We start from the raw sequence: 24,174 nt of genomic DNA on the forward strand, positions 1-24,174 counted from the left end.
TGGCTCAGTGGATAGAGCGTCGGCCTGCGGACTGAAGGGTCCCAGGTTCGGTTCCAGTCAAGGGCATGTACCTTGGTTGCGGGCACATCCCCAGTGGGAGGTGTGCGGGAGGCAGCTGACCGATGTTTCTCTCTCATCGATGTTTCTAATTCTCTATCCCTCTCCCTTCCTCTCTGTAAAAAATCAATAAAATATATTTTTTTTAAAAAAGCAGTTACTACAGGACCATCCAAGACTTGATGAGTCGCAGTCTATCATGGTGTGTGGCCTGTGCAGTGATAATCATCTCAATCTCCACAGAGATTCCAAAGCATGTTTCCTCAGCTCTGCAAAGGCGGTGTCCACACTTCTGTGTGTTTGGCTCCATAAGCCAGAGATCTCTATTATTTTATTAACTAGAGGCCCGGTGCACGAAACTCATGCACTAGGGAGTGGGGGGGTCCCTCAGCCAGGCCTGCACCCTCTCGCAGTCCGGGAGCCCTCAGGGGATGTCTGACTGATGGCTTAGGCCTGCTTCCCATGGGGAGCAGGCCTAAGCCATCAGTCGGACATCCTTAGCGCTGCCACGGAGGCAGGAGAGACTCCCACCATTGCTGCTGTGCTCTCCAGCTTTGAGCCCGCTTCTGGCTGAGCAGCACTCCCCCTGTGGGAGTGCACTGACCACTAAGGGGCAGCTCCTGCATTGAGTGTCTGCGCCCTGGTGGTCAGTGCATGTCATATTGACCAGTCATTCGCCATTCAGTTGATTTGCATATTAGCCTTTTATTATATAGGATTCCTCAAAGACAAATACAGCTTTGCAGATTGGTTTTCAATGCAAAGAGAAGAATAACAAATAAATTTGCATTTATTTGTTAAACATATGTGTGTATACCTGTACATAGTTACACATATATACATATACATGCATGCATACATATATACCTGGGTGTGTGTGCCTATTCTTTGTCGCCTATTGGCAACAAAATATCCTGTTTTGTATTTTATGAAATGATGTTGCTAAAAGATTGCAGCTTGGGGAATAAATGTGGAAATCTATGTTAATATCAATCAACTAAGTTTTTATTGACAGGTCCAAGAATTTCAAAAGCCTTAAGAACTGCCTGCTTTTTATGTTAAGTGTTTTCTTGAAAAATTTCTTGTTACATTTTGGGTGGGAATGTTTTGTTAGCAGTGCAATTTTTATTTCTTTCAAATTGAGGTAGAATTAACACATAGCATTGTATTAGTTTCAGGTATGCAGCATAACGATTAAATGACTGTGAAACGATCACCACAATCAGTCTGGCTGACATCCACCACCATGCATAGTTAAAACGTTTTTTTTCTTGTGATGAGGACTTTTAAGATTTACCCTCTTAGCAACTTTCAAATGTGCAGTACCAATCTGTTCTCTGTATCTCTGACTTGGCTTTTTGTGGTTTTTTTTTCTTTCTTTTTCTTTTTAGATTCCACTTATAAGTGAGATTATACAATATTTGTCTTCTCCATCTGACTTAGTTCACTTAGCATAATGCCCTCATGGTCCATCCATGATTTTGCATATGGCAAGATTTCCTTCTCTTTATGGCTGAATAATATTCCCTCGTGTATGTGTACCACATCTCCCATTGATGAATACTTAGGTTGTTTCCATATCTTGGCTAATGTAACTAATGGTGCAGTGAACATGGGGGTGCACACACCTTTTCAGAGTAGTGTTTTCATTTTCTTAGACTAAATACCCAGAAGTGATATTTGTGCTGGATCATGTGGTAGTTCTATTTTTAATTTTTTGAGGGATGTTCCTACCTACTATCTTCCATAATGGCTGCACCAATTTACATTCCCACCAATTGTGTGCAAGGGTTCCCTTTACTCCACATCCTTGCCAATATCTGTTCCTTCTTACCATTTGTCAAACGGGAAAGCCATTTTATTCTTATTCCTAAGGTAAATCAGATGTACTTAATCTCTGGTAGATCTTTTTTTGTTCTCCTTTCTGTTTATTAGGATATTACAAAATACATTCGGTTCCTTTTGACACAAATTTCTAATGCCTATGTCATATTTGCTTCCTTCCAAAACTTTCTTCTTAAAAATAACACTGATAACTAATATTTTTCTATGTGCTAGTATTGAACAGATGTCTAATTCTCTCATCAGCCACGCAAAGAAAAGCTTTTGTATTCTCAATTTTTAAATGAGACTACTGAATTTCAGAGAAGTTCAACAACCTGAAATCTGTGATCAGTATTTAAAACTAGGCTTAACTAACTTCTTGTCTATTCTGTAACTCTGGGCTGTCTCCAATAGTTTATAAACAAATGCCTAAGTGCAGGAACCTAGTTGTGAAGTTATGTTCAAAAATCTCTTGACAGCAAAATCAGTGCCTCCCCACCCCCACTCCACCCAAATGACTGCTAAGGTTGTATATTCATGTACAGTGGTATCAAGTTTAATGGTTTCTGGGGGGGGTAAATTTTTATAACAAAGTTGATGGTCTTGAAAAAAAACAAACAAAATTATCATTAATCATGCGGAGCCCTGTTAACATGAGTCAAATATCTCAGCAGCAACAATCCCATTGGGCTACATGCAGGGTTCATAGCCAGGACATTCGTCAGTGTCAGAGGACGCTGGAAGGAAGAATGGACCTGGAGTGAGAGTCACATTAGAGGCCACTGGACCATAACGGGCCCGGCCCATTGGAGGTGTTTTGTTCAGGCTGGATTTTATGGCAGCTCGGGGTTTTGAAAACTGTCCACTGGGCTGTGCGTGATGTCAGTGCAAACTGCCGAGCCCCTGCTGGCTCAAACCTGCCTGGCTCCCCATTTGGGGTGAACTGCACACTCCCAGGCAGCCTTGCATTAAGTCCATGGTGCGGTAGAGACTGTGCTGAATTAGTAACTGACTTGGGAGGGCTGCACATTGGGTTCTAGGCAGAGCTTGGCCACTCCATGACCTCCTACAAGCCACGCCATCCTCTGGACAACTATTTTTACTTCCATGGTGACCAGATGGTCACTGGGACCCTTTTAGTTTTATTTTAAAATATGTTTACATTACAGTTGACGTACAAGATTATATTAGTTTCAGGCATACAACATAGTGATCACACATTCATGACCTTACAAAGTGATCGGTCCCATAAGTCTAGTGTCCATCTGTCACCATAGGTAGTTATTACAATATCACTGACTATGTTCTCTGTGCTATACTTTATATCCCTACACTGTTGTTGTAATTGGCAGTTTATACTCCTTAACCCATTCACCTTTTTCACCTCTCCTTCAAGTCACCTCACATCTGGAAACCATTTATTTATTCCTATTCATTTGTTCTCTATATCTATGAGTTTTTTTCTGTTTCATTTATTCATTTATTTTCGTTCTTAGATTCTACATAACAGTGAAATCATATTGTCTTTCTCTATCGGACTTATTACACTTACCATAATACTCTCTAGGTCTATCCATGTTGTCACAAGTTACAAGATTTCATTCTTTATTGTGGCTGTGTACTATTCCATTGTATATATGTACCACATCATCATTATCCAAATGTCTTTGAGTAGACATTTAGGTTGCCTCCATATCTCAGCAATTGTAAATAATGCTGCACTGAACATGGGGATGCATATATCTTTTCAAATAAATGTTTTGGATTTCTTTGGATATACACCCATAGTTGCTGGGCATTTGAGGACCCTCCATACTATTTTCCATAGTCCCACCAAGAGTACATGAGGGTTATTTTTTTCTCCAAATCCTCACTAACACTCATTGTTTGTTGATTTATTGATGGTAGCCATTCTGACAGGTGTGAGGTAATATTTTCTTGTGATTTTAATTTGCATTTCCATAATGATTGGTGATGTTGAACATCTTTTTATATGTATAGTGGCCATCTAAATGTCCTCTGAGTTTGCAGGCCTTCCCTGAGCTAGTCAGGTTAGCATGTGACTCCTTTTTGTCCACATTATTTAATGACACCTAGACTTTTAGACACTGTGAGCTCTCCATGCTGTCTGGAAGTTTCCATGCCAGCCCACTCATCATGTCAGTATAGAAAAGGATTTAATAGTTCACACTTATTCTTTGACTTAATGCCTGATTAAACTTAATAGTAAATGAAATGCATTGCTATTATTATATCAAAAAGGTATGATTTTAGTACTTAATGCAGAGGGATTTGCCAACTAGGGTTCAACAAGGACAGAAATACTCACTGATGCAACAAGTAATTTTCATGCCCCGTCTATGCCAGGAATGGACCAGGCACTGGGAAGACAGCAGTGCACAAACTGAAGTGAGCACTCCCCTAGAGCTTATACTGTAGTGGGAGAAAATGGACCATAAGCAAATACATGCACAATCATCAGCAGGTGAAGTATTATGAAGGAATGTAAAACAGGGAGGTGGGCATGGGGAGTGATGAGGTGGAAATTTCATACGGGGGGAGGGGTCAGGGAAGGTCTTACTGAAATAGACCTATGAGCAGGAAGGAAATGAGGGTGTGAGGGAGGTGTGGGTGAGTGTTCTGGGCAGAATAAACAGAACTTATAAAGGCCCTACACAGGAGCATTATACTTAAACATCTTGAAGAACAGCCGTCAGGCCAGTATAGCAGGTGCTCATTTAGTGAAGGATGACCATTAGGAAGTGAAGCCAAAGAAGAATGCCTGAGTTCAGATCATGCAAATCATAAAATAAACATGACAACACCATGGAGAACATGACAAATACTTTGACTTTTACTCTGACCTGGACCAGAGCTGACCAAGAGTTTTGAGCAGAGGAGCAAGGTGATACCACTTGACCTTTCCTTGCCCATAATATTACCAGTTGTGCCTGGCACATAGTATGTGGTGAAAATTTTGATTCAGTGGTTCTCATTGTTTTTGTACAATTTCCTGTATGATGACTGAGTATCCTCTATGTGGGAGGCACTGTTTTTCTGTGATTGAAGTTTCTGTGAGCACAGGTGGTCAATGGAACTATTTTCTTAGTTAATAGCAGTTCGAGTTACATTTCTCAAAGTTGAGGCACCTTTGTCCAAATCACCAAGCCCCCTTCTCCCATAATAGAGATGGACCCCTTGGTAAGGCTGCTGGGAAACAGGAAGGGACCTCTCTGTTGATCTGAAGTAAACTCCTGGATCCCCTTGCCTGCCACCTGCATGAAGAAAATAACACCTTTTCTTTCTGTTCAACCTGAAACCAAATATAGTTGTTGTAGTTTTTTTATTGTTTTAAGATATTGTCATTCCCATTATTTTTTTCCCTTTTGTTGAGTTTATTGGGATGACCCTGGTTAACAAAACTGTACAGGTTTCGGGTGCACAATTCCACAACGCATCATCTGTACACTGTATTGTGTGTTCACCACCCCAACTCAAGTCTCCATCCATCACCTTTTATCCCCCCTATACCTTGCTTTCCCTCTAACCCCAGCAGACTATAGGTTGTTCACAGGGTCTTTGCAGGTATTCAAAGGGAGATCAATAGAACTTTACTGTTGACTCCTCCCCCTGCCCCTGGCTATTGGTACTTTATCAGAAACACCCTCATAATCACCATAATTACTTGTTATTTGACATTAGGAGGCTCCAGCCTGTTTGCAGCAAGCCTTGTTTAGTTTTATCTAAGACTGAGGAATCATGAAGGGATGGTTTCCAATCCTGCCTTCCTTCTCTTCCAAATTCATGTATGCCAGCCATGACATTGAATTTCTGCGTGTAAGTAGATTGAAATTCCAATCTTTAGAAGTAGCTTGACATCTTTTAATTTCAAAAGGAAAACAAAATATAAATGTGTGGGACCATGGACAACTTACTAAAGTTGATGGAAGAATGGGAGCATGGTGCAGCCAATTTAACTTTCTGCTCTGTTTAGCGTGGTAGCCGCTAGCAACATGCACTTGGAATGTGGCTAGTGTAGCTAAGAAACTGCACTTTTAATTTTCTTTAAATTAAATTGTGTTCATTTAAACATAAATAGCCACATGTGGCTAGTAGCAGCTGTATTGGACAGTACAGCTTTGGTGGGCTGAAGGAGTTATCTATAGGAAGTCAGCAGAGTGGGTGACAAAAATGAAATCAAAGGCTCTTTTCATCCTTCATCTATCCAGTTGCCTACCAAAGAGATCTGAGTACTTTCCTTAACTACCCAAACCCAATAATTAAATCCTTGTAAGTCTACAGTCTTCTTTTTCCTAATTCATGTGCTTTCTTCCATCTTTACCGCCATCGCCTAATCTCCATTGCCCTTTTCTCGTGCAGAAACCAGGGCAGTAGGCTCGGAGGGATTGCTTAGTCTCGATTCTTGTCTTCCTTTCAATGAATTCTTCCTCCATTGCAGCCGCATTAACCGCTCAGGATTAAGTCCCTGATGACGCTCCCATTTTTCTCAGGATGAAGCTCAAAGTCCTGAGCTTTAATGAACATAATGGCTTTTTTGCTTTGTAAGTTGTAAAGCTCTGACTATTTGAACAGCAGATTAATGTACATTTTATTAATGATATTTCTCTTTGGAGTTACATGTGGGTACACATTATCTTCTTAGTATTTAGGGCTTTTAAAAGTCTGTCCCTTTCTGCTCTCAGAAGCATGTGCATGCCAGTGCACATAAGCATTCTACGCTTGACAAATCAAATAGCTGCAGGCAACCAGCACTCTTTCTCTTTCACCTCTGCTCCCTCACCTGGATACCCCGCCCCCGCCCCTTGCTCACCTGGCTGACACCAGCCTCATTAAAGACTAAGCTTAGATATTCCCTCTTCTAAGAAGTCCTTCTAAGAATTTGTTAGGTGCCTCTTCTGTGATTTCCCCAGCTCCTTGGGGGGATGGGTGGGAGGGCAAAAGGGGCTGTCTTTCTTGTGATGTCTGCTTAGCTGTTGGTCCCCCTTGTCAGAATTTCAGCACCCTGGGGTGCAGGGGCCAGAACTGTTTTATTCCTGATCCCCAGGGCCTAGGTCAGTGCCTGGTCCATTATAAATATCCAATATTCGTGAATGAGTTGAACTGACAGTTACATGTTACCATGTGGGGAGTTTTCCAAAACCCCTGCCTCAAAGAAACAGATTAAAACCAAACTCTTCATATAGGCTTTCATTTTATATACAGTTCGTGGAATAGATAATACAAAGCTTGGGATACTCTTATTTTCATTAAATCACATCCCTGGTTCTCCACCTAATGACTTCTTAGGTGACTGCCGCCAGTTGCATTAGTGGCTGCTATCTTGTCACAAAAGCATTAGACACTACTCTTTTTGTCGTTGTTGTTGTTGTTAATCCTTACCTGAGGATATTTTTCCATTAATTTTTAGAGAGAGCAGAAGGGAGTGGGGGGGGGGGGGGGGGGGGGAGAGAGAGAGAGAGAGAGAGAGAAACATTGATGTGAAAGAGACACATCGATTAGTTGCCTCTTGCATGCTTGCATGTGCCCCAACCAGGGTTGGGGATGGAGCCTGCAACAGATATGTGCGCTTGACCAGAATTGAACCTGGGACCCTTCAGTCTGAGGGCCCAGGCTCTATTCATTGAACCAAACCAGCCAGGGGGAGACACTACTCTTGGTACTTGGAATCTAGGAAGAAGAAAAAAACAAAACAGGACAAGATCATGGCAAGGTTCCTCCTCTCTGCTACCCCACATGCTGCTGGGACAAGACAAATCATCAGTCAGAGAAACAATACTCGCAGGTATTGAAGCAGCAAATGAAATAGACCAGCCAGGCGCTGGCTGTATGTCAGGCACTGTTCTACACAGCTTATGTCTTCAGTGCTCATGCCAAGCCCATGGCTTTCATTCATCCTCAGGAAGCAGGCGCAAAGGGTCAAGTAACTCAGCCAAGGTCACAAGTAGTGGAACCAGGACTTGAACCCAGATATTTGGTTCCGGTCTGTGGCGTGACAACCACGCTGCCCACCGTTGTGATGTCAGGAGGGGAGTTTTTAATTAGAAGGTCGGGGAAGACCTTGCTGAGAAGGTGAATTCAGCCTTGCAGAGAGCTCGGGGTTTCCAGTGTTCCTCCCGGGGAAAGCCCCAAACAGGTCTGACAAGTTTCAAGAACAGCAGAAAGGCCTGCCTGCTCAAGAAGTATTAGAGCGGGGTTGGGGGTGGGCGCAGTGGTGAGAGATGGAGTCAGGGAGCACATCAGAGCAGGCACTGTCTTTCTTACTCCAGCTGCGTTAGGTGGGTCCCAGCACCCAGATGCGGGCAGCAGCCACTAGGTAAATAAATCACCTATTGGGTAGCAAAGGGCCCGTTTTGCTCGCAGGCTTGGCTGTTGATGGATAAATGTAAGGTATTAGCTGTAATCTCAGTACACATGTTATCTTAGCTATGGTTGTAGACACAAACAAAACTCTCCTTTTTGGCACAAGCTAAAGAACTCAGCATCCTGCTGCCGATTTCCTTCATGTGCTCATGGTAAACCACTGCTATGCAGCCTGTAATCTCCGATTCAAGGAGAAACATGACAGCAAAGCAGTTCGCTTGAAAACACTTCACCCTGCAATATGAGAACAGGCCATGGGGTAAACTGCAGGCAGCGGATGGAGCGTGAGTGCCGAGTTAGGACAGAGCTGTCTCCGTGTGCGCGCACTGGCTGGGGCACCCGGATTGCTACCAGCACCTGGCCGCCTGTTTCTCTCAGCAATCCGGAAGCCTGCACGTCCTTGAAGTACAGCTTAGCCTAGGACAGTGTGGCCGGAGCCGTCTGACATTTTGAATAACTTTGCAAACCGATCCCTAACCCACAACAGACTAATGTGTAACTATTGACATCAGATGGAAGTGATCCAACATCTGGCAAGAGACCCCTTCTCGTCTCCCTGCCACCCTGCACTTGTAGCAGGAAGAGAGCTCGCATGACTGTTGGGGAAGCCAAGGAAACTCTGAGAGCCGGAGGGAAAACGTGGAGATCACCACACATATTTAATTAATCCGTCTGTTGTATGTTAACGAGTTAACAGCATATGCCTTTGCCTGACATCCTATCTTATTTATGTCATTCTGAAGCTGAGGCTGGATGGAGGGTATGACTTTAATTTAACGCAAATGGTCCTTGGCTATTTTTGCCCCCAGGCTCCCCTCCTCCATCCCTAGCATCTGTTTGGAGGAGTAATTTGGATGCTACAGAAGGCAAGTTTGGTTCCCATAACAGAAATGTTTACCCGTTTGCAGGCTTCTGTAGTTTGTTTCTGCATGAAGGCACCAAATATTTGCAAACTCACAGGCTTTACAAGGTAAATAAATGAGGCTTCTGTTGCAACCTTCTGAGAAAGCTGTGTCTGTCTGCCGTCCCATGCAAACAGGGATCATTTATCGATCTCTTAATGAATGCCTGTCGCCAAGCAGTGTGCTTTGCCTTACATAATCCCCAACAGTGCTAACAAGTAGACTTCTATGTTGTTCTCATTTTACAGGTGAGGAAACTAGGGCTAAGGGGGGAAGGGAGGGAATGCAAATGGTTCAAGGTTGCAAAGATTTTCGTGTGGAACCAGAACTTGACTCCAAATCCCTGTTTTTTTTCCCTTTGCTCAATTTAGACTCTTCATTCATAACCAGATTCTTTTGGGTCAGTAACTACATTTGCGGAGTTAGCACTATGTCCGGTGATCTGGCAGGTAAAAAAAAGAAGGAAAAAGAAATGTCTCTGATAATAAGACATGACTCATATAAGCAATGCATCAACTATAGGGTTGAATTAGGGCAAAGGTCGCAAAGCCAAATGTGGAGGCACCAGACTAGTAATGTAATGAGGGACCGTGGAACAGTATGGGGGAGGGGGGGACTGTGATGAACTAAAGAGCATATGCCATATCTGTTCCTGGTGGGGATAGGTCCTCATCCCCACCTGTTGCTAGTGGGCATGGATTTCTCTGAGACTCACACAAGAGAACAAGTGATTTTTATTTGCATGGAATCAAACCCTTGAGTTTCCAAGGTCTCATTTCCCTTTATCCTGCCAAGAAAAAAAGTCCCATTTTGCCTTCAGCAGGGCTAATATCAGAGACAGTGTCCAGAGTTTCCTCTCCATGTTAGGGCATAGTCCAACCCAGCATCAGGCTAGCTTAGCTTGTGTTTCCCGCTGCAGCCCATCAGTCCATTGCATGGGGGGGAGGGAGGGGTTGCATAGCCAGAGAACCAAGAAAGGATCCAGAGCTAAGAGCCAAAAGAGAGAATTCCTTTGCTTAGGGGATCGTGTATTCCCAACTTTTTGCGGGCTGGCAGTGGCCCTGGCAGTTCGGGCCAATGATGTGTGTTCCCAGTTTTGACAGAGCAGCACCTTCCGAGTCACTCCGACTTCACTGCCATGCATCCATTTCCCCTTTGTCCAGTCTCTTCCCCAGAGATCTGCGGGGAGTGGGCCAGTGGTTCCCTGGGGAGCGTGAGGTTGCAGCTTCCTGCTGAAGCCGCCCAAATGACATGCATGTAGTGTCTGGCGTCCCCCTTTGCTCCTTTCCTGTTATTAATAACTAATTACAATGGTATCATATCCTTAGGGGGCAGCCTTAGCTGATGCCCAGTAGTTGTATATACAAAACAGAATTTCTGACTTCTCTTGAAAAATTGAATTGAAATGGCAAAATTGGGTTCAAATTCCTACATGGAAAAAAAAAAGTGTTAACACAGAGTTGAACAGCAGAACCTAATGGGGAGTGTTTTCAGCAAGATGGAGGAGTAGAAATTTACAGGGCTTGTCTCATAGAAACATCAATTTGAACGCATTCATTTAAGCAAAAACCTTCACAACAACTAAGCTAAGTGCATTAAAGACTTAAACGTAAGACTGAACGCTGTAATGCCACAAGAAGAGAACATGAGGGAAAGGGTTCTTGACATTGGTCAGGGCAGTGAATTTTTGGATATGACCCCAAAAGTACAGACAACAAAATAAAAATAGACAAATGGAATGGTATCTAATTAAAAATGATATGCACAGGAAAGGAAACAATAAACAAAGTGAAAAGACAACTTATGGAATGAAAGAAAATCTTTGCACACTGTACATCTGTTAAGTGGTTAATATCCAAAATATGTAAGGAACTCAAGAGCAAGAAAACAAATATCCTGATTTAAAAATGGACAAATGACCCAAATAGACATTTCTCGAAAGAGGGCATTGAAATGGCCAACAGGGATATGAAAAAATGCTCAACATCACTAATCAAGTAAATGCAAGTCCAAACCACAATGAGGTGTCACCTGACACCTGTTAGAACAGATATTATCAAAAAGACAGGAGAAGATAAGTATTGGGAAAGATGCTGTACACTTTGGTTGGAATGCAAAGTCATTATGTAAAATAATGTGGAGATTCCTCAAAAAAAATTAGAAGTACCATATAACCCAACGATTTCACTTCTGGGCATATATCCAAAGGAAATGAAATTGGGATCAGAAAGAGATATCTGCACTCCCTTGTTCATTGAAGCATTATTCACAATAGCCAAAATATGGGATCAACAGATAAGTGGATAAAAAAAATGTGGGGTGTGTGTGTATAATATATATAATGGAATATCATTCAGCCATAAAAAGGAGAGAGTCCTATCATTTGCAAAAACAAGAGTGAACGTTTTGCTAAGTGAAATAAGCCAGGCACAGAAGGACAGACACTGCATGATTTTACTTATATGTGGAATCTAAAAATGTCATACTCATAGAATCAGAGTAGAAAGGTAATATCAGGGACTAAAGGGGTGGGGGATAGAGAGATATTGATCGAAGGATACAACTTTCAGTTATGCAGGATGAGTAAGTTCTTGAGATCTACTTGAGGCACGGTGACTATAGTTAATAGTACTGTGTTGTATACTTGAAATTTGCTAAGAGAGTAGCTCTTAAGCATCCTCCTCATATATGCAAAATATATGGCAACTATGAAATGATAGATATGTTAGTTAGCTTGATTTGGGGGATCATTTCCCATATGCCAAAAGATAATATACAGTTTAAATCAATGGTTCTCAACCTTCTGGCCCTTTAAATACAGTTCCTCATGTTGTGATCCAACCATAAAATTACTTTCATTGCTACTTCATAATTGTAATGTTCCTACTGTTATGAATCATAATGTATATATCTGATATGCAGGATGGCCTTAGGTGACCCCTGTGAAAGGGTCATTCGACCACCAAAGGGGTCGCGACCCACAGGTTGAGAAATGCTGGTTTAAATATATACAATTTTTATTTGTTAATTATACATCAACTAGAGGCCCAGTGCATGACATTTGTGCACTGGGGGGGTGGGGAGTGTCCCCTCAGCTTGGCCTGCGCCCTTTAGCAGTCCAGGAGCCCCCAGGGGATGTGCAACTGACGGCTTAGGCCCACTCCTCGTGGGGATTGGGCCTAAGCCGGCAGTCAGACATCCCTCTCACAGTCTGGGGCTCTCGCAGTTTGGGACCCCTTGTTCCTTACGGCCCACCTGTAGCAGAGGCGGGAGAGGCTCCTGCCATTGCCGCTGGTCTTGCCAGCCGTCCGCCTGGCTTGTGGGAGCGCACTGGCCACCAGGGGGCAGCTCCTGTGTTGAGCATCTGCTCCCTGGTGGTCAGTGCAAGTCATAGTAACCGGTTGTTCCGCCATTTGGTCAGTTTGCATATTACCCTTTTATTATATAGGATAAAGCTGGGGTGGAGAGGGAAACCCTACCAAGGGCCAGCTTGGACCTGCAGGCACCTGTTTGTAGTCTGTTCTGGAAGACTGGTTTTCAAACTCTAGAAATTTAGACTGTGAAGGTCTGAGTTGGGTACAGGTGTCTACATCTTTAAGCTTGATATCCAGCCAGGTTGAAGGTGGGCTCTAAGGCCCCTGACTGGGCCCTGATGCTACACAGCACCACCAAGAAACGTGTTTATTGCTACATGTGTACCAGGCTCTCACACAGGCTTGCCATCTTGTGTAGAAGTTGTATTTTGCATCACAGTAAATAACCTGCACGTCATCCCAACTCATAAAAAGAATAGAATTACAGAAGTAGTAGGGCCCTTAAATTATCAAGTCCAATGCCTGCATTAAGTAGGTGAGAAAAAAAAATGCGAGGCAGGAACGGTCTGCTGCTAAGCAGTTGTGAGACTTTGGTCAATTTCTTTGTTCTTTCTGGATCGCATTTCCTTTCCCTGTAAAATCAGGGGGATGAAGTACATAATTGTTAACATCCCATCATCCTATGATTATTTTCATTGGTTTTACCTTCAGGCGGGGATTGAGGAGGGGCAGGAGGAGATAAATAACTGAGGAAAATTGGGACCAGCCGTTTCCAACGTGGTGTTCATCTCTGGCTCTTCCGCACCACCCGCGAGAGAACTCGGGCAGTCCAGTCAGTCACCCAGCCCCTCCGTGTAGCCACCCAATCGATGGACGCCACGTGGTGTGCTTCATCACATCTCTAACAGCTGGTTCTTGGCATGGCTTCCAGCTCCAGCTGTCTCTTTAAAAAATGAGTGCTATCAGTTCCAAGGTGGGCAGGGCAAGGTAGGGTGGAGGGCTTGACATAACCCATCAGCACTACAGAAACAAGTATAAACATATGTCTTCCTGATGCTGTGCATCCGCAGGCCGCAGCCTTGGGGATGCAGGAGCACCATTTATTTCAAAGCTGGTTGCTCCAGTATCTTGCAAGTATCACAGACACGGTTCATGCAGCTCCAGCTGAGTCGCTGGGCCCGTGTCAGCTGTTCCTCCCGGAAAATCACTGTTTTCAGCAAGTGTATGTTAAGCATCAACTACGTACATTCCTTTCTGTCCAAACTCAGGGACCAAATAAATGTGGACAGTGAGAATTGAAATAGCAGGAGACACCAATAATGTAGTGATTATTGATTATCAGATAGCAAGGAGTTAGAGTTTTCATAGCAAACAATACTAATCTTATATGAAAATGTTCACCATAATCAATTCACTACGGAATTACTTCATTTCTTTTTTCTTTTATTTTTCAACTAGAGGCCCGGTGCACAACATTCGTGCACTGGGGGAGTGGAGGGGGTTCCTCAGCCTGGCCTGTGACCTCTTGCAGTCTGGGACCCCTCGGGGGAATGTAAGCCTCCCCCGAGGGGTCCTTAGTGCTGCCACAGAGCCTCTCCCGCCACTGCTGCTGTGCTCGCCAGCCATGAGCCCGGCTTCTGGCTGAGCTGCACTCCCTCTGTGGAAGCGCACCGACCACCAGGGGTCAGCTCCTGCTTTGAGCGTCTGCCCCCTGGTGGTCAGTGCGCATCATACTGACTGATGGTTCTGCTGTTGAGTCGATTTGCATATTAGGGTTTTATTATATAGGATTACAGTTTGCATTCAATGTTATTTTATAGAAGTTTCAAGTATACAGCATTGTGGTTACACTTTAAAAAGTGTTCCTCCCAATATTTCCAGCACCCACCTGACACCATACATAGTTATTACAATATTACTAACTATATTCCCTATGCTATACTTTACATCCCCATGACTGTTTTGTAACTACAAATTTCTACTTCTTAATCCCTTCACCTTTTTCACCCAATTCCCCCAACCTCCTCCTCTCTGGCAACCATCAATCTGTTCTCTGTGTCTATGAGTCTGTTCCAATTTTGTTTATTTTGTTCTTTAGGTTCACATGTAAGTAAAATCATATTGCATTTGTCTTTCTCTGAATGACTTATTTCACTTAATATAATATCCTCTAGGTCCATCCATACTGTCTCAGATGGTATGATCTTATTCTTTTTTTTCATGGCTGAGTACTAGTCCATTGTGTATGTGTACCACAGCATTTTCCACCCATTCTTCTATTGATTGGCACTTGGGTTGCTTTTATATCGTGGCTATTGTAAACAATGCTGCAATGAACATAGGGGTGTATATATTCTTTCAAATTAGGGATTTGCATTTCTTTAGATATATACTGAGAAATGAAATCACTGGGTCATAAGGCAGTTTCCTTTTTTGAGGACCCTCCATACTGTTTTCCATAGTGGTTGCACCAATCAGCATTCCCACCAATAGTGTGCAAGGGTTCCCTTTTCTCCACATCCTCACCAGCATTTGTTGTTTGTTGATTTATTGACGATAGTCATTCTAACAGGGGTGAGGTAATATCTCATTGAGTTTTTCATTTGCATTTCTATGATGAGGAGTGACATTGAGCATCCTTTCTATTGGCCATCGGTATGTCCTATTGGGGGAAGTTTCTATTCAGATCCTATCTATTTTATAATTGGATTGGGTTTTTTTTCCTAGTTTTTAGGTATATAAGTTCTTTATACATTTTGAATATTAACTCCTTATCTAATGTATCATTAGCAAAAATCTTCTCCCATTAGGTAGGCTGTCTTTTGGTTTTGTTAATGGTTCCTTTGCTGTGTAAAAACTTTTTTGTTTGATGTAGTCCCATTTGTTTTTCTTTTGTTTCCCTTGCCTGATGAGATATAGCAGGGGAAAAAATATTGCTAAAAGAAATGTCAGAGATTTTACTGCCTATGTTTTTTTCTAGGAGTTTTATGGTTTTGAGTCTTACATTGAAGTCTTCAATCTATTTTAAGTTTACTCTTATATATGGGTTAATATGGTGGTCTAGTTTCTTTCTTTTTTTTTTTTTTTTTTTTTTGCTTGTATCTGTTCAATTTTCCCAACACCATTTATTGAAGAGACTGTCTTTACCTCATTGTATGCTCTTGCCTCCTTTGTCAAATATTAATTGACCATCTAGGCGTGGGTTTATTTCTGGGCTTTCTATTCTGTTCCATTGATCTACATGACTTTGCTGTTGGGACTACTATGGCCTTATAGTATAGTTTGATACCAGATAGTATGATGCCTCCAACATGTTCTTTTTTCTCAAGTTTACTAAGGCTGCTTAGGGTCTTTTGTGGTTCCATATAAATTTTTGTATTATTTTTTCTAGTTCTGTAAAATATGCCATTGGTATTTTGATAGGAATTGTATTGAATCTTTAGATAGCTTTCGGTAGTATGGACATTTTTGTGATGTTCATTCTTCCTATTTATTAGCACAGCATATGCTTCCATTTATTTGTATTCGGAGAGTTTAGATTTCCATACTTGAATACCTATATGTATAATAATTAGGCTCTTTAAAAAAGAAATGTGAAGCAAAGATGGCATAGTAAGAATTGACAAAGCGGATGTTAGCTAATGTGTGTTCATTATATAATTTTCTAGTCTTGCCTACATTTTTTGACATATTTCACGATAATACCGAGCACAATAAAAAGTGTCAAATTAGTTTATTCTTCACTGTTACAGGAAGCAGAGAGTCCCTACAACCTGAAGCCAGCCAGTTTTCTATAACATAGATTGTTTCTTATGGCTTCTCCCTTCAAAACCTTCTGCTGTTCCTCACTGTACAAGAGTTTGAATATTATCCTCAGAGGTGGTCTGCCCTGACTTTGTACTCCCATAGGATTCTGTATGTTTCCTCATTCACTCAGGACGATTTCAGTGTCATGCCAATGCTATCTGAGTACCAAGGGCACACTGTCGCCACTTTGCAGGGATTTACATTACAATAAGGGAGGACGAAAGACCCCTTCGATGAGTGCTGTGGCAAAGTACAGACTAGGAAAGAAGCCTACACAGGGGCATGTAAATCAGAATGATGAATCAGGAAAGGACTTAATGTATCTCCCATAGTAGATGTGTCCTTAAGTATTGACATCAATGTCTTGCTTGTTCTTATGTCTCCCTCCGTACCAAGCACATTGCCTTACTTCTAGCTCATTCCACAAATATTTACAGAGCATCTACCATGTGCCAAACACTGAGTATATGAAAATGAGCAACATAGACAAAAGCCCCAGGTTTTATGGAGCGAGTAGGCGCAATGGACAATAAGCAAACAGTTACATGATGCATCGTCAATAATGATAAGGGTTCTATAGAAAAATAAAGCTGACTGACATGGAGAAGGACAAGGTTTGCTGTGTGTATAGGGTGGTTTGAAGAGGTGGCCTTAGAGCAAAAATCTAAATGCACTGATGTATCTAGGGAGAGAACATTCTATTCTAGACCAGTGATTCTCAACCTTTTTAATCTCATAGTACATGTAACTAATTAATAAAATTCTTCAGCATACCAAACGTATATTTTTTGTCAATCTCACAGAAAATAATTTTGATTCATTCACACTGGACAGTTATTGTCACTTTTTTATTTGACACTCTAAGGGAAAAGAGGTCAGTGCCCTGACTAAATAGTCAGGGATTGCATGTTTTAAACATTCTTGTGACACACAGATTGAAAATCACTGTTCTAGACACAGAAAACAGCAATCACAAAGGTCCTGGGGCAGGAGTGTGGCTGTCCTGTTGATGGAACAGCGATGGAGCAGGTGTACCTAGAGTCTAGTCTAAAGGGATAGAGGATGGGTCCAGAGGCGACCAGGCACTGGACTTAGGTTGACCTGGACTGCAATGTTGTTGGAAATCCGTGTTTTTTGTTCTGGCATTCAGCGTGTAATAATACAGTGTGAATAATACACTCTGCAAAGTGGTGCTTTAGAAAAATGACTTTGGAGCCCGAAAGGGTAGGCATTGCCCACAGGGAGATGAAAGAGGGGGCCAGTGCTTTCCTCTAAGACCGGGCGATACAGGACACACTGGAATCAGAACACAGGGAAGGACAGAGTTAGGGGCCCAAGGGATCAACTGCACGTTTAAAATTGTCAACATTGTTTAACCACATAATACTGCATTTGGTAGGATGTTATTTGGAGGAAATGGAAATTTGAGATAGGGAGAACAAATTTGGATTCTCAAATTGACGTGAAAAAACACAGCTCTGATGGATGTGAGTTATGACTGTCTCCTCCCAGACTTTTAGCATGCACACCCCCTTCCCCAGGACGTCGACGTGACACGTGACGAAGGAGGACCGTTATTAGCAGACACAGCACCAAAGCCTGGAATGATCCAGGAGGAAAGGCTGGCTGCATGGACCCATGTGGAGTTCGTGCGAAGTCTGGTTTCTATTAAATCCAGACGTGCTAGCTCTCTCGTCTTGGTCCCTCACAATTAACCAACAGCCATGATGGCCGTCATGTGTTTTCCAAATGGAATCCTTCCTTTGAAATGATCCGATCTAAAGCGAAGTCTGGAGCCAAGAGGGCTGTGTGACACAAGACTGTCAAATAGCCCCTTCCTCAGTCTTCCCTCCATGAGACAGTCCTCGTGACCAAGCTGCTGGTACGGGCCATGCAGCTCTGACATCGGGCCTCATTGATGATCAGGGCCTAATAAGCTATTGGAGGAGCAGAGAAGTCGGGGTGTCACTTACCACTCTCCCGAAGATTTGTGGAGTACCTCTGACACACAGGAGGACATGCCTTGGCTGTGGCCAAGCAGAGTAGCCCAGCCATGCCCTGCAAGTACTTGCAATGCAATAGAAGGGAGGAAACCCCAGGCATTGCAGGCTGGACCTGAACTAGCTTGGGAACGTGCAGGAAGGCCACATCCCGGGTGAGCCAGCTGTTGCCAGATCCAGGGAGAAGCTTTCTCAGTGACACTACGGAACACCCTCCCTTTGGTGTGAACACTGAGAGGGGAAGACAAAGGGATGACTCTGATTTTAGCGTCCCTGGACCCCAGCCTTCATTTCTAGACTCTCGCAGTTCTTGTTCCATATGAAGTGGCAGTAAAAGGTAGTTAACACTTAAGTTAAGCCAGCCCAGAAGTATTTTGTTCTTATCCTCTCCGGAGCCTTTCTTGTCTTTTTTCAGCATTACTGGAGTGTAACTGACAAAGCTGTAAGATATGGAAAGCCTATCATGTGATGATTTGACTACCTGTATATTATGCAAAGATTTTCCCCATCGAGTTAATGATCACATTCTTTCACCTCATATTATGTACCTTTAAAAAAAAAAACTTTTACAAATACATTCAAGTTCTCTTTTAGTAAATTTTAGTTATGCCATACAGTGTTCCTGGAACTTTTCCTGAATCCTAATGGGATGCGTGTTTATGGGTGAAGAAAGGCTGTGTGATAGAGAAAGTTTAGTAAGAGAACTAATCAAATAGGACTAATATGAGAGGCAGGCGCGATTTCTCAGACAATGTTGCGCACGCGCATTGTCTGGTAGAAAACAGTAAACAACTCCTTCAGGCAGGGCAGTGAGGAAGGTGGGGAGAAAAGGAGAGAGAATCTGTCAGTCATGATTAAACGACTTGGATTCGTTTATAAATGTGAAACCACAGATTTTGACTGCTTATAAAAACCTTATTTAAGAGCATTTGTGGATTTAAATTTTTTTAAATTAATACTGAAATTTATACAATACGCTATGGTAAACTTACCAACCCCTTTGATATTAATACATTGTTTAAAAAATAAAAAGAGCTTCTTATAAGCATATGGCCTTCTGAGGAGGGGCACAGCCAGGCACTGGGCAGAATCGGCTCACACCCCTCCACCCCATGCTGAGTTGCCAGCCACTGCATGCTGGTCTCATGAGATTTGGGCTGTTGAAGTCATTAAGTAGTTCTTTCAATAGAAATATTGCTAATTGGCCAAATAAATAAGTTTCATCACTATGTTATAGTATTGCTTAAGAGCCACTAGAATGGCATGATCTATACCCGCACAGACAGTTTGTAGTTACAGTGCTTTGAAGAAGGGACCGAGAATATGCATCTTTGTGTCAGTAGCACAAACCATTGCATATGGCCAGAACCGTGCTGGCTGATACTTGTTTGGAGCCCAAATTGGTTAGTCTGAGTGAAAGAGAGGGATCATTTGTTTTGAGCCTACTGCAGTGTTTGAAGAAGGAGCTAGGAAAGAGGGGGAAAGCCAATTATTTCTAAGAACTTCTAAGAAGCAAGATTTTTGAACTTTTCCCCCCCCTAATCCATCACTATCAGTGTGACTCAGAAAGACATAGCGACTGAGAGAGCATGAAGACTCTACCTGCCTAAGCTGAGGTCAGAGGTCACCTGGATGAACACCTTTGCCAGTGAAGCAGCCGCGTGTACCGCGGGCAGAGTGCTCATGGGCATCGGCGGAACAGCCTCAGAGCGATCTGCCCAGGTGTTCCCTGGGAGGAGGCGGGCCTGTGCCTGTCCCATCGAAACTGACGGCTGGCCTCAGAGAGCTCTAGTCCAGAGGTCGCCAACCTTTCGGACCTCACGGACCACCAGTGGTCCACGGACCACCCGTTGGCGACCGCTGCTCTAGTCCATGGCCATGGTGCATTCTGCCATCTTCTCCAAAAAGTCCACTTCACTTTTTTCTCCCAGCAGTAACCACCCATTTATCTCTTTAAGGCAAATCAAGCACACTGTTAGAAAAAGGCATGACTTCTCTGCTTTGTTCCCTCAAATAATCAAATGTAATAATGATAACAGTAATAAGCATGTACTGAGTGTTTCCTGTGTGCTGAGCACTGTTCTTAGCACTTAAAAGTACTAATGCTAAAAACTGTCTAAGGGAAGTGCACTTATTATTCCCATTTTACAAATCAGGGACTTGCGTCCCTCAGAGGTTTATGAACTTCCCCAGGAGATAAGGAAAGGACGGAAGGGGCGCTTGGCCCTTGCCGACTGAAAACACTCTGTGGCTCTTATTAGCTGCCCGACCCCCCCTCTCATCAGGCTGGGAGAACTGGGGGATGCTGACAGCCTCTGATTAAATGTGGATTGACTGGGCTCTTCAGGAAAGGGCTGCTGGTCCCCGTGAACATGCCCGTCCTCAGCAAAGCAGCCCACCACCACCCTCCTCCGCACCCTCTCCGTTATCATCTCTCATAGAACCCTGCTCTTTTTCTTCGTGCTTCACACACAGGAACAGTTCGTAGCCCATTGGTGGTCTTCATTTAATTCCTCCTCCTCCCATTTCATCAGAAGCCCTGGGAGGGCACCGATCCCTTCAGAGCACCGCGAGGGTTCAGCAACTCCGAGTGCTTCATTCCCACATCCCACAGGCGCACACACAGGTCACTCCTTTTGGATGTACCGGGTTTAGATACTTAAACTATCCCATGCATTTATTTGGTGACACTCCGTGTTTTCAAACTAAACCCCCCAGAGAATGCTTTCTCCTTTAAGAGCCAACACTGCCAAACCCTAGTTTTCTTATAAAGAATTGTTCTAGCTGTTGTCCTTGTCGCTCCAAACTGAAAAGCAGTGGGCTGTGTGGGCCCCGTGTGTTTGTCCCAATATAGGATGACAATTGTGTTATTTTTGTATTGCTTTCTCAAAATGGAAGTTTTCTCTCTGTATTTGAGTTGCCTATCATTCTCCTGAAACGAAGGGGAAAAAAAAATCTTTCAAACTGGTTTGTCCAGTTAAGGCACTGAAGGGGCTTAAGCCTTTGATACGAGTTTAACCAAGTAAGGAAGTTACTAAGGCTGGAGGGCTTTCAAGGGTAATTCACTTTTTTTTTTTTTTTCCCAAAAACAGTCGACTCTGTTCACTCTGTTGGAGACAGTAAATGGTGCCCCTTGCAATGGTGCAGCTTGAAGAGGTGAGGGTCCTATTCAGGGCCCTGTCCAGCGGAGATTGGCTCACAGGGTAGCTGCGAGATTAAAGAAGGGACTGATTCAAACTCTGGCTTCCCACCTGTGACTTGGGCAGAGCTCATGGTTTCTATGAATTTGAACATGGCATTCCCCTGCTCTGGTTTCTCCATCTGTGAAGGGAGGGGGGGCTGGCACCCCTTTAGGGTCCTCTGCACGCTGAGTTTCTTTAACTCGCTTATCCAGCAAATATTAGCAGCCAATCAATATTTATTACCTATAAATGTGTGGCACACACCGGGGTGCCAGCGCGGCGCCTGCCCCTGGTAAGTGTGTGCGTTGAAACTGTACCTCAGAGGTGGTGGGGAAAAGGTGCCTTTTGTTTGTTTCCTTCACTGAAGATAGACTAAAGCACATAGTCCGTGGCCTGAGGTCACTTGGATGTGGGGGAGGGTAGTCCTGAGTATTTAAGCTGAGACATAAGCCATGAGCCAAGCCAGTTGGAGGGAGAAGATCGCAGTGAAAGAAGTGTGTGCAAACTCCCTTACGCGTGTGTAGGGGAGGAAAAGTCATTTTCTCTTTATCCCTTATTCACCTAAGAAATAAAAAGCCAAAGTGAGAGGCCACAGGTGTTTATTTAATTTCACAGAATTGCAGTCTCGGGGCACAGATTCAGGCAGAAACCCAAGCTGTGCCCTGATTACAGGGTGAGGACAAGGGGTTTTGTGAGACATGCAAGGGAAATGTTTGCATGAATGAAGGAACGATTTCTACTGGTGCTAACAAGTGGAGTCACTGTTTAGCTATACGTGCTGATTGCTGATTCTATCTTCAGAGAGCCCACAGTCACAGTGCTTGTGGTCAGGATGTCTGCTTTCCTGTTAGTTTTGCAAACAATTATGTTGTCTAAGACAATGTAGCTTCGGCTCGGTCCAGAGGTTATGCTGTCCACTTCAAACTTTCCGAAGGTTCAAGGAGCAAGACATGCAAGCAGTTCCTCTGGGCTGACTTCTGGCTCTATTATGCCAACTTTTCACACCTTCTAGGTTCTTGGCTGAGGTACGCCTGTAATAAAACAGACTTAAGGTAGTGGCTTGGGCCAATTCCAGGAGTTACTCAGTTTTCCTGAGTCTCTCCCATGTAGAGAGGAAGGTATACATGTCATTAAACATCTGTTTGTTTTTCCCCTGTTAATTTGTTTTTTTATTACAGGGGGGTTCTCAGCCAAGAACCTGGAAGGGAAGAGGGAAAATTATTCTTCCTTTCCCATAGTGCCAGTATTAGCTTTCCCACTTACTATCTTAGCCTCGGTTTCCTCATCTGTAAAATGGGAGTGATAAGAGTTGCAAGTAAAATGAGAAGATACGTGCATGCGTTTAGCACAGTGCCTGCACCACAGGAAGCGGCCAATAAGCAGTTGCTGAAAATCAACACATAAGACAGGCATGCCTGGAATCATTGATGTTTTCTTTGTATTTGGCTTTTCAGTCAGGTCTAATAAGGACACGAAAAAATGAATTCCTCATCTCGCCATTACCTCAGCTACTGGCCCAGGAACACAACTACAGCTCACCTGCAGGCCACCATCCTCACGTACTGTACAAAAGGACCGCCGAGGAAACGGTCCAGCGTTACCATGGCTACCCAGGCTCCAGCCAGATTTATCCTGGTCATACCCTCAGTCACACTCCGCACACGTACCAGAGTCAAGAAAGAGAGCACCACCATCGAAGGTCGCAAAAGCAGCATTTTTGTGGACGGCGCAAGAAATGTATGTAAGGAAACTTTTTCTTGTTCTGTTCTTATGTGGGCGCTCGATAGGCTTTGTTGAGTGCCATTGGGTGTGCTGACTTTGCAGATTAAGATGGGGTTACACTGAGCGCCCCCAGAATTTAGTCTTGGGGATGGAGCAGACATCACCCAATCAGACAAACACTAGGTGATCAGTTCTCAATTTTTCTCGGATAAACTAGGGAAGATTTTTATATGCTTTTCTTTGTCATTCTTTTAGCATCTCCTACATTTTAGTCACAGGCTCCACTGTTATCTCTGTGCTCATGAGAAAAGCACCCAGTCTTCCCATAACTAAGAAACCAGAGGTGAATCTTCAGGGGTGGTGGGTGTTCCTTTTGAAGGTTTGAAGGAGAAACTTCCCAGGAAGTAAGAACATTGGCACCTGAGTGGAATTAGCTGGACCTGCGGCCATGTTTGTTGACCCAGGCACGCCTTCTGCATGTTCTAGACCAGCAGTGCCAGTAGAAATACAAGGCCAGCCCCACATGTAATTTTAAATGCCCTAAGAGGCACATTTTTTAAATTTAAAAATGGCTAAATTAATGTTGATAATATAGATTTAAAAATATATTTCATTTAACCCAGTATACACAAAATATCATGTTAATATGTCATTAATGTAACAAACTACACTTTTAAATGTTAAGTTTTGGAAATCGAGTATTTAGTTTGCACTGAGAGCACAGTTACAAGTGAGATGATAAACTCTCATCAGAAACAACCTATATTTAGGTTTCATAACATTTAAGGTTAAAAAAGTAGATTTACATATTCAAGTTGTTCCACACATGCTTAAGCTTTTTAATAACTGAGCCAAGTATTGCTTTTTAAATACAACTTTACATTAAATTAAACTTAACATTGACTTCCTCCATTGTCACCACATTTCAAAGGCAAGTAGCTGGACAGGCAGCCAGGTGATGGTCCCACCCCTGGAGAAGGGAGCT

At 43.1% G+C, this 24,174-nt stretch overlaps 1 protein-coding gene across 1 annotated transcript in view; it reads left to right on the forward strand.

The window, feature by feature from the left end:
- The first annotated feature begins 22,941 nt into the window (after positions 1-22,941).
- Positions 22,942-24,174, forward strand: part of ADAMTS18 (ADAM metallopeptidase with thrombospondin type 1 motif 18) — a 64,439-nt gene continuing 63,206 nt past the window's right edge. The window contains exon 1 of the mRNA XM_036346508.1: positions 22,942-23,208. Within this exon, the coding sequence (XP_036202401.1) occupies positions 22,947-23,208 (262 nt within the window). The 5' untranslated portion in view covers positions 22,942-22,946. The remainder of the gene's footprint in view (positions 23,209-24,174) is intronic.

The sequence above is a fragment of the Myotis myotis genome, unplaced genomic scaffold (genome assembly GCF_014108235.1).
Source record: "Myotis myotis isolate mMyoMyo1 unplaced genomic scaffold, mMyoMyo1.p scaffold_m19_p_19, whole genome shotgun sequence".
Classification (NCBI taxonomy): Eukaryota; Metazoa; Chordata; class Mammalia; order Chiroptera; family Vespertilionidae; genus Myotis; species Myotis myotis.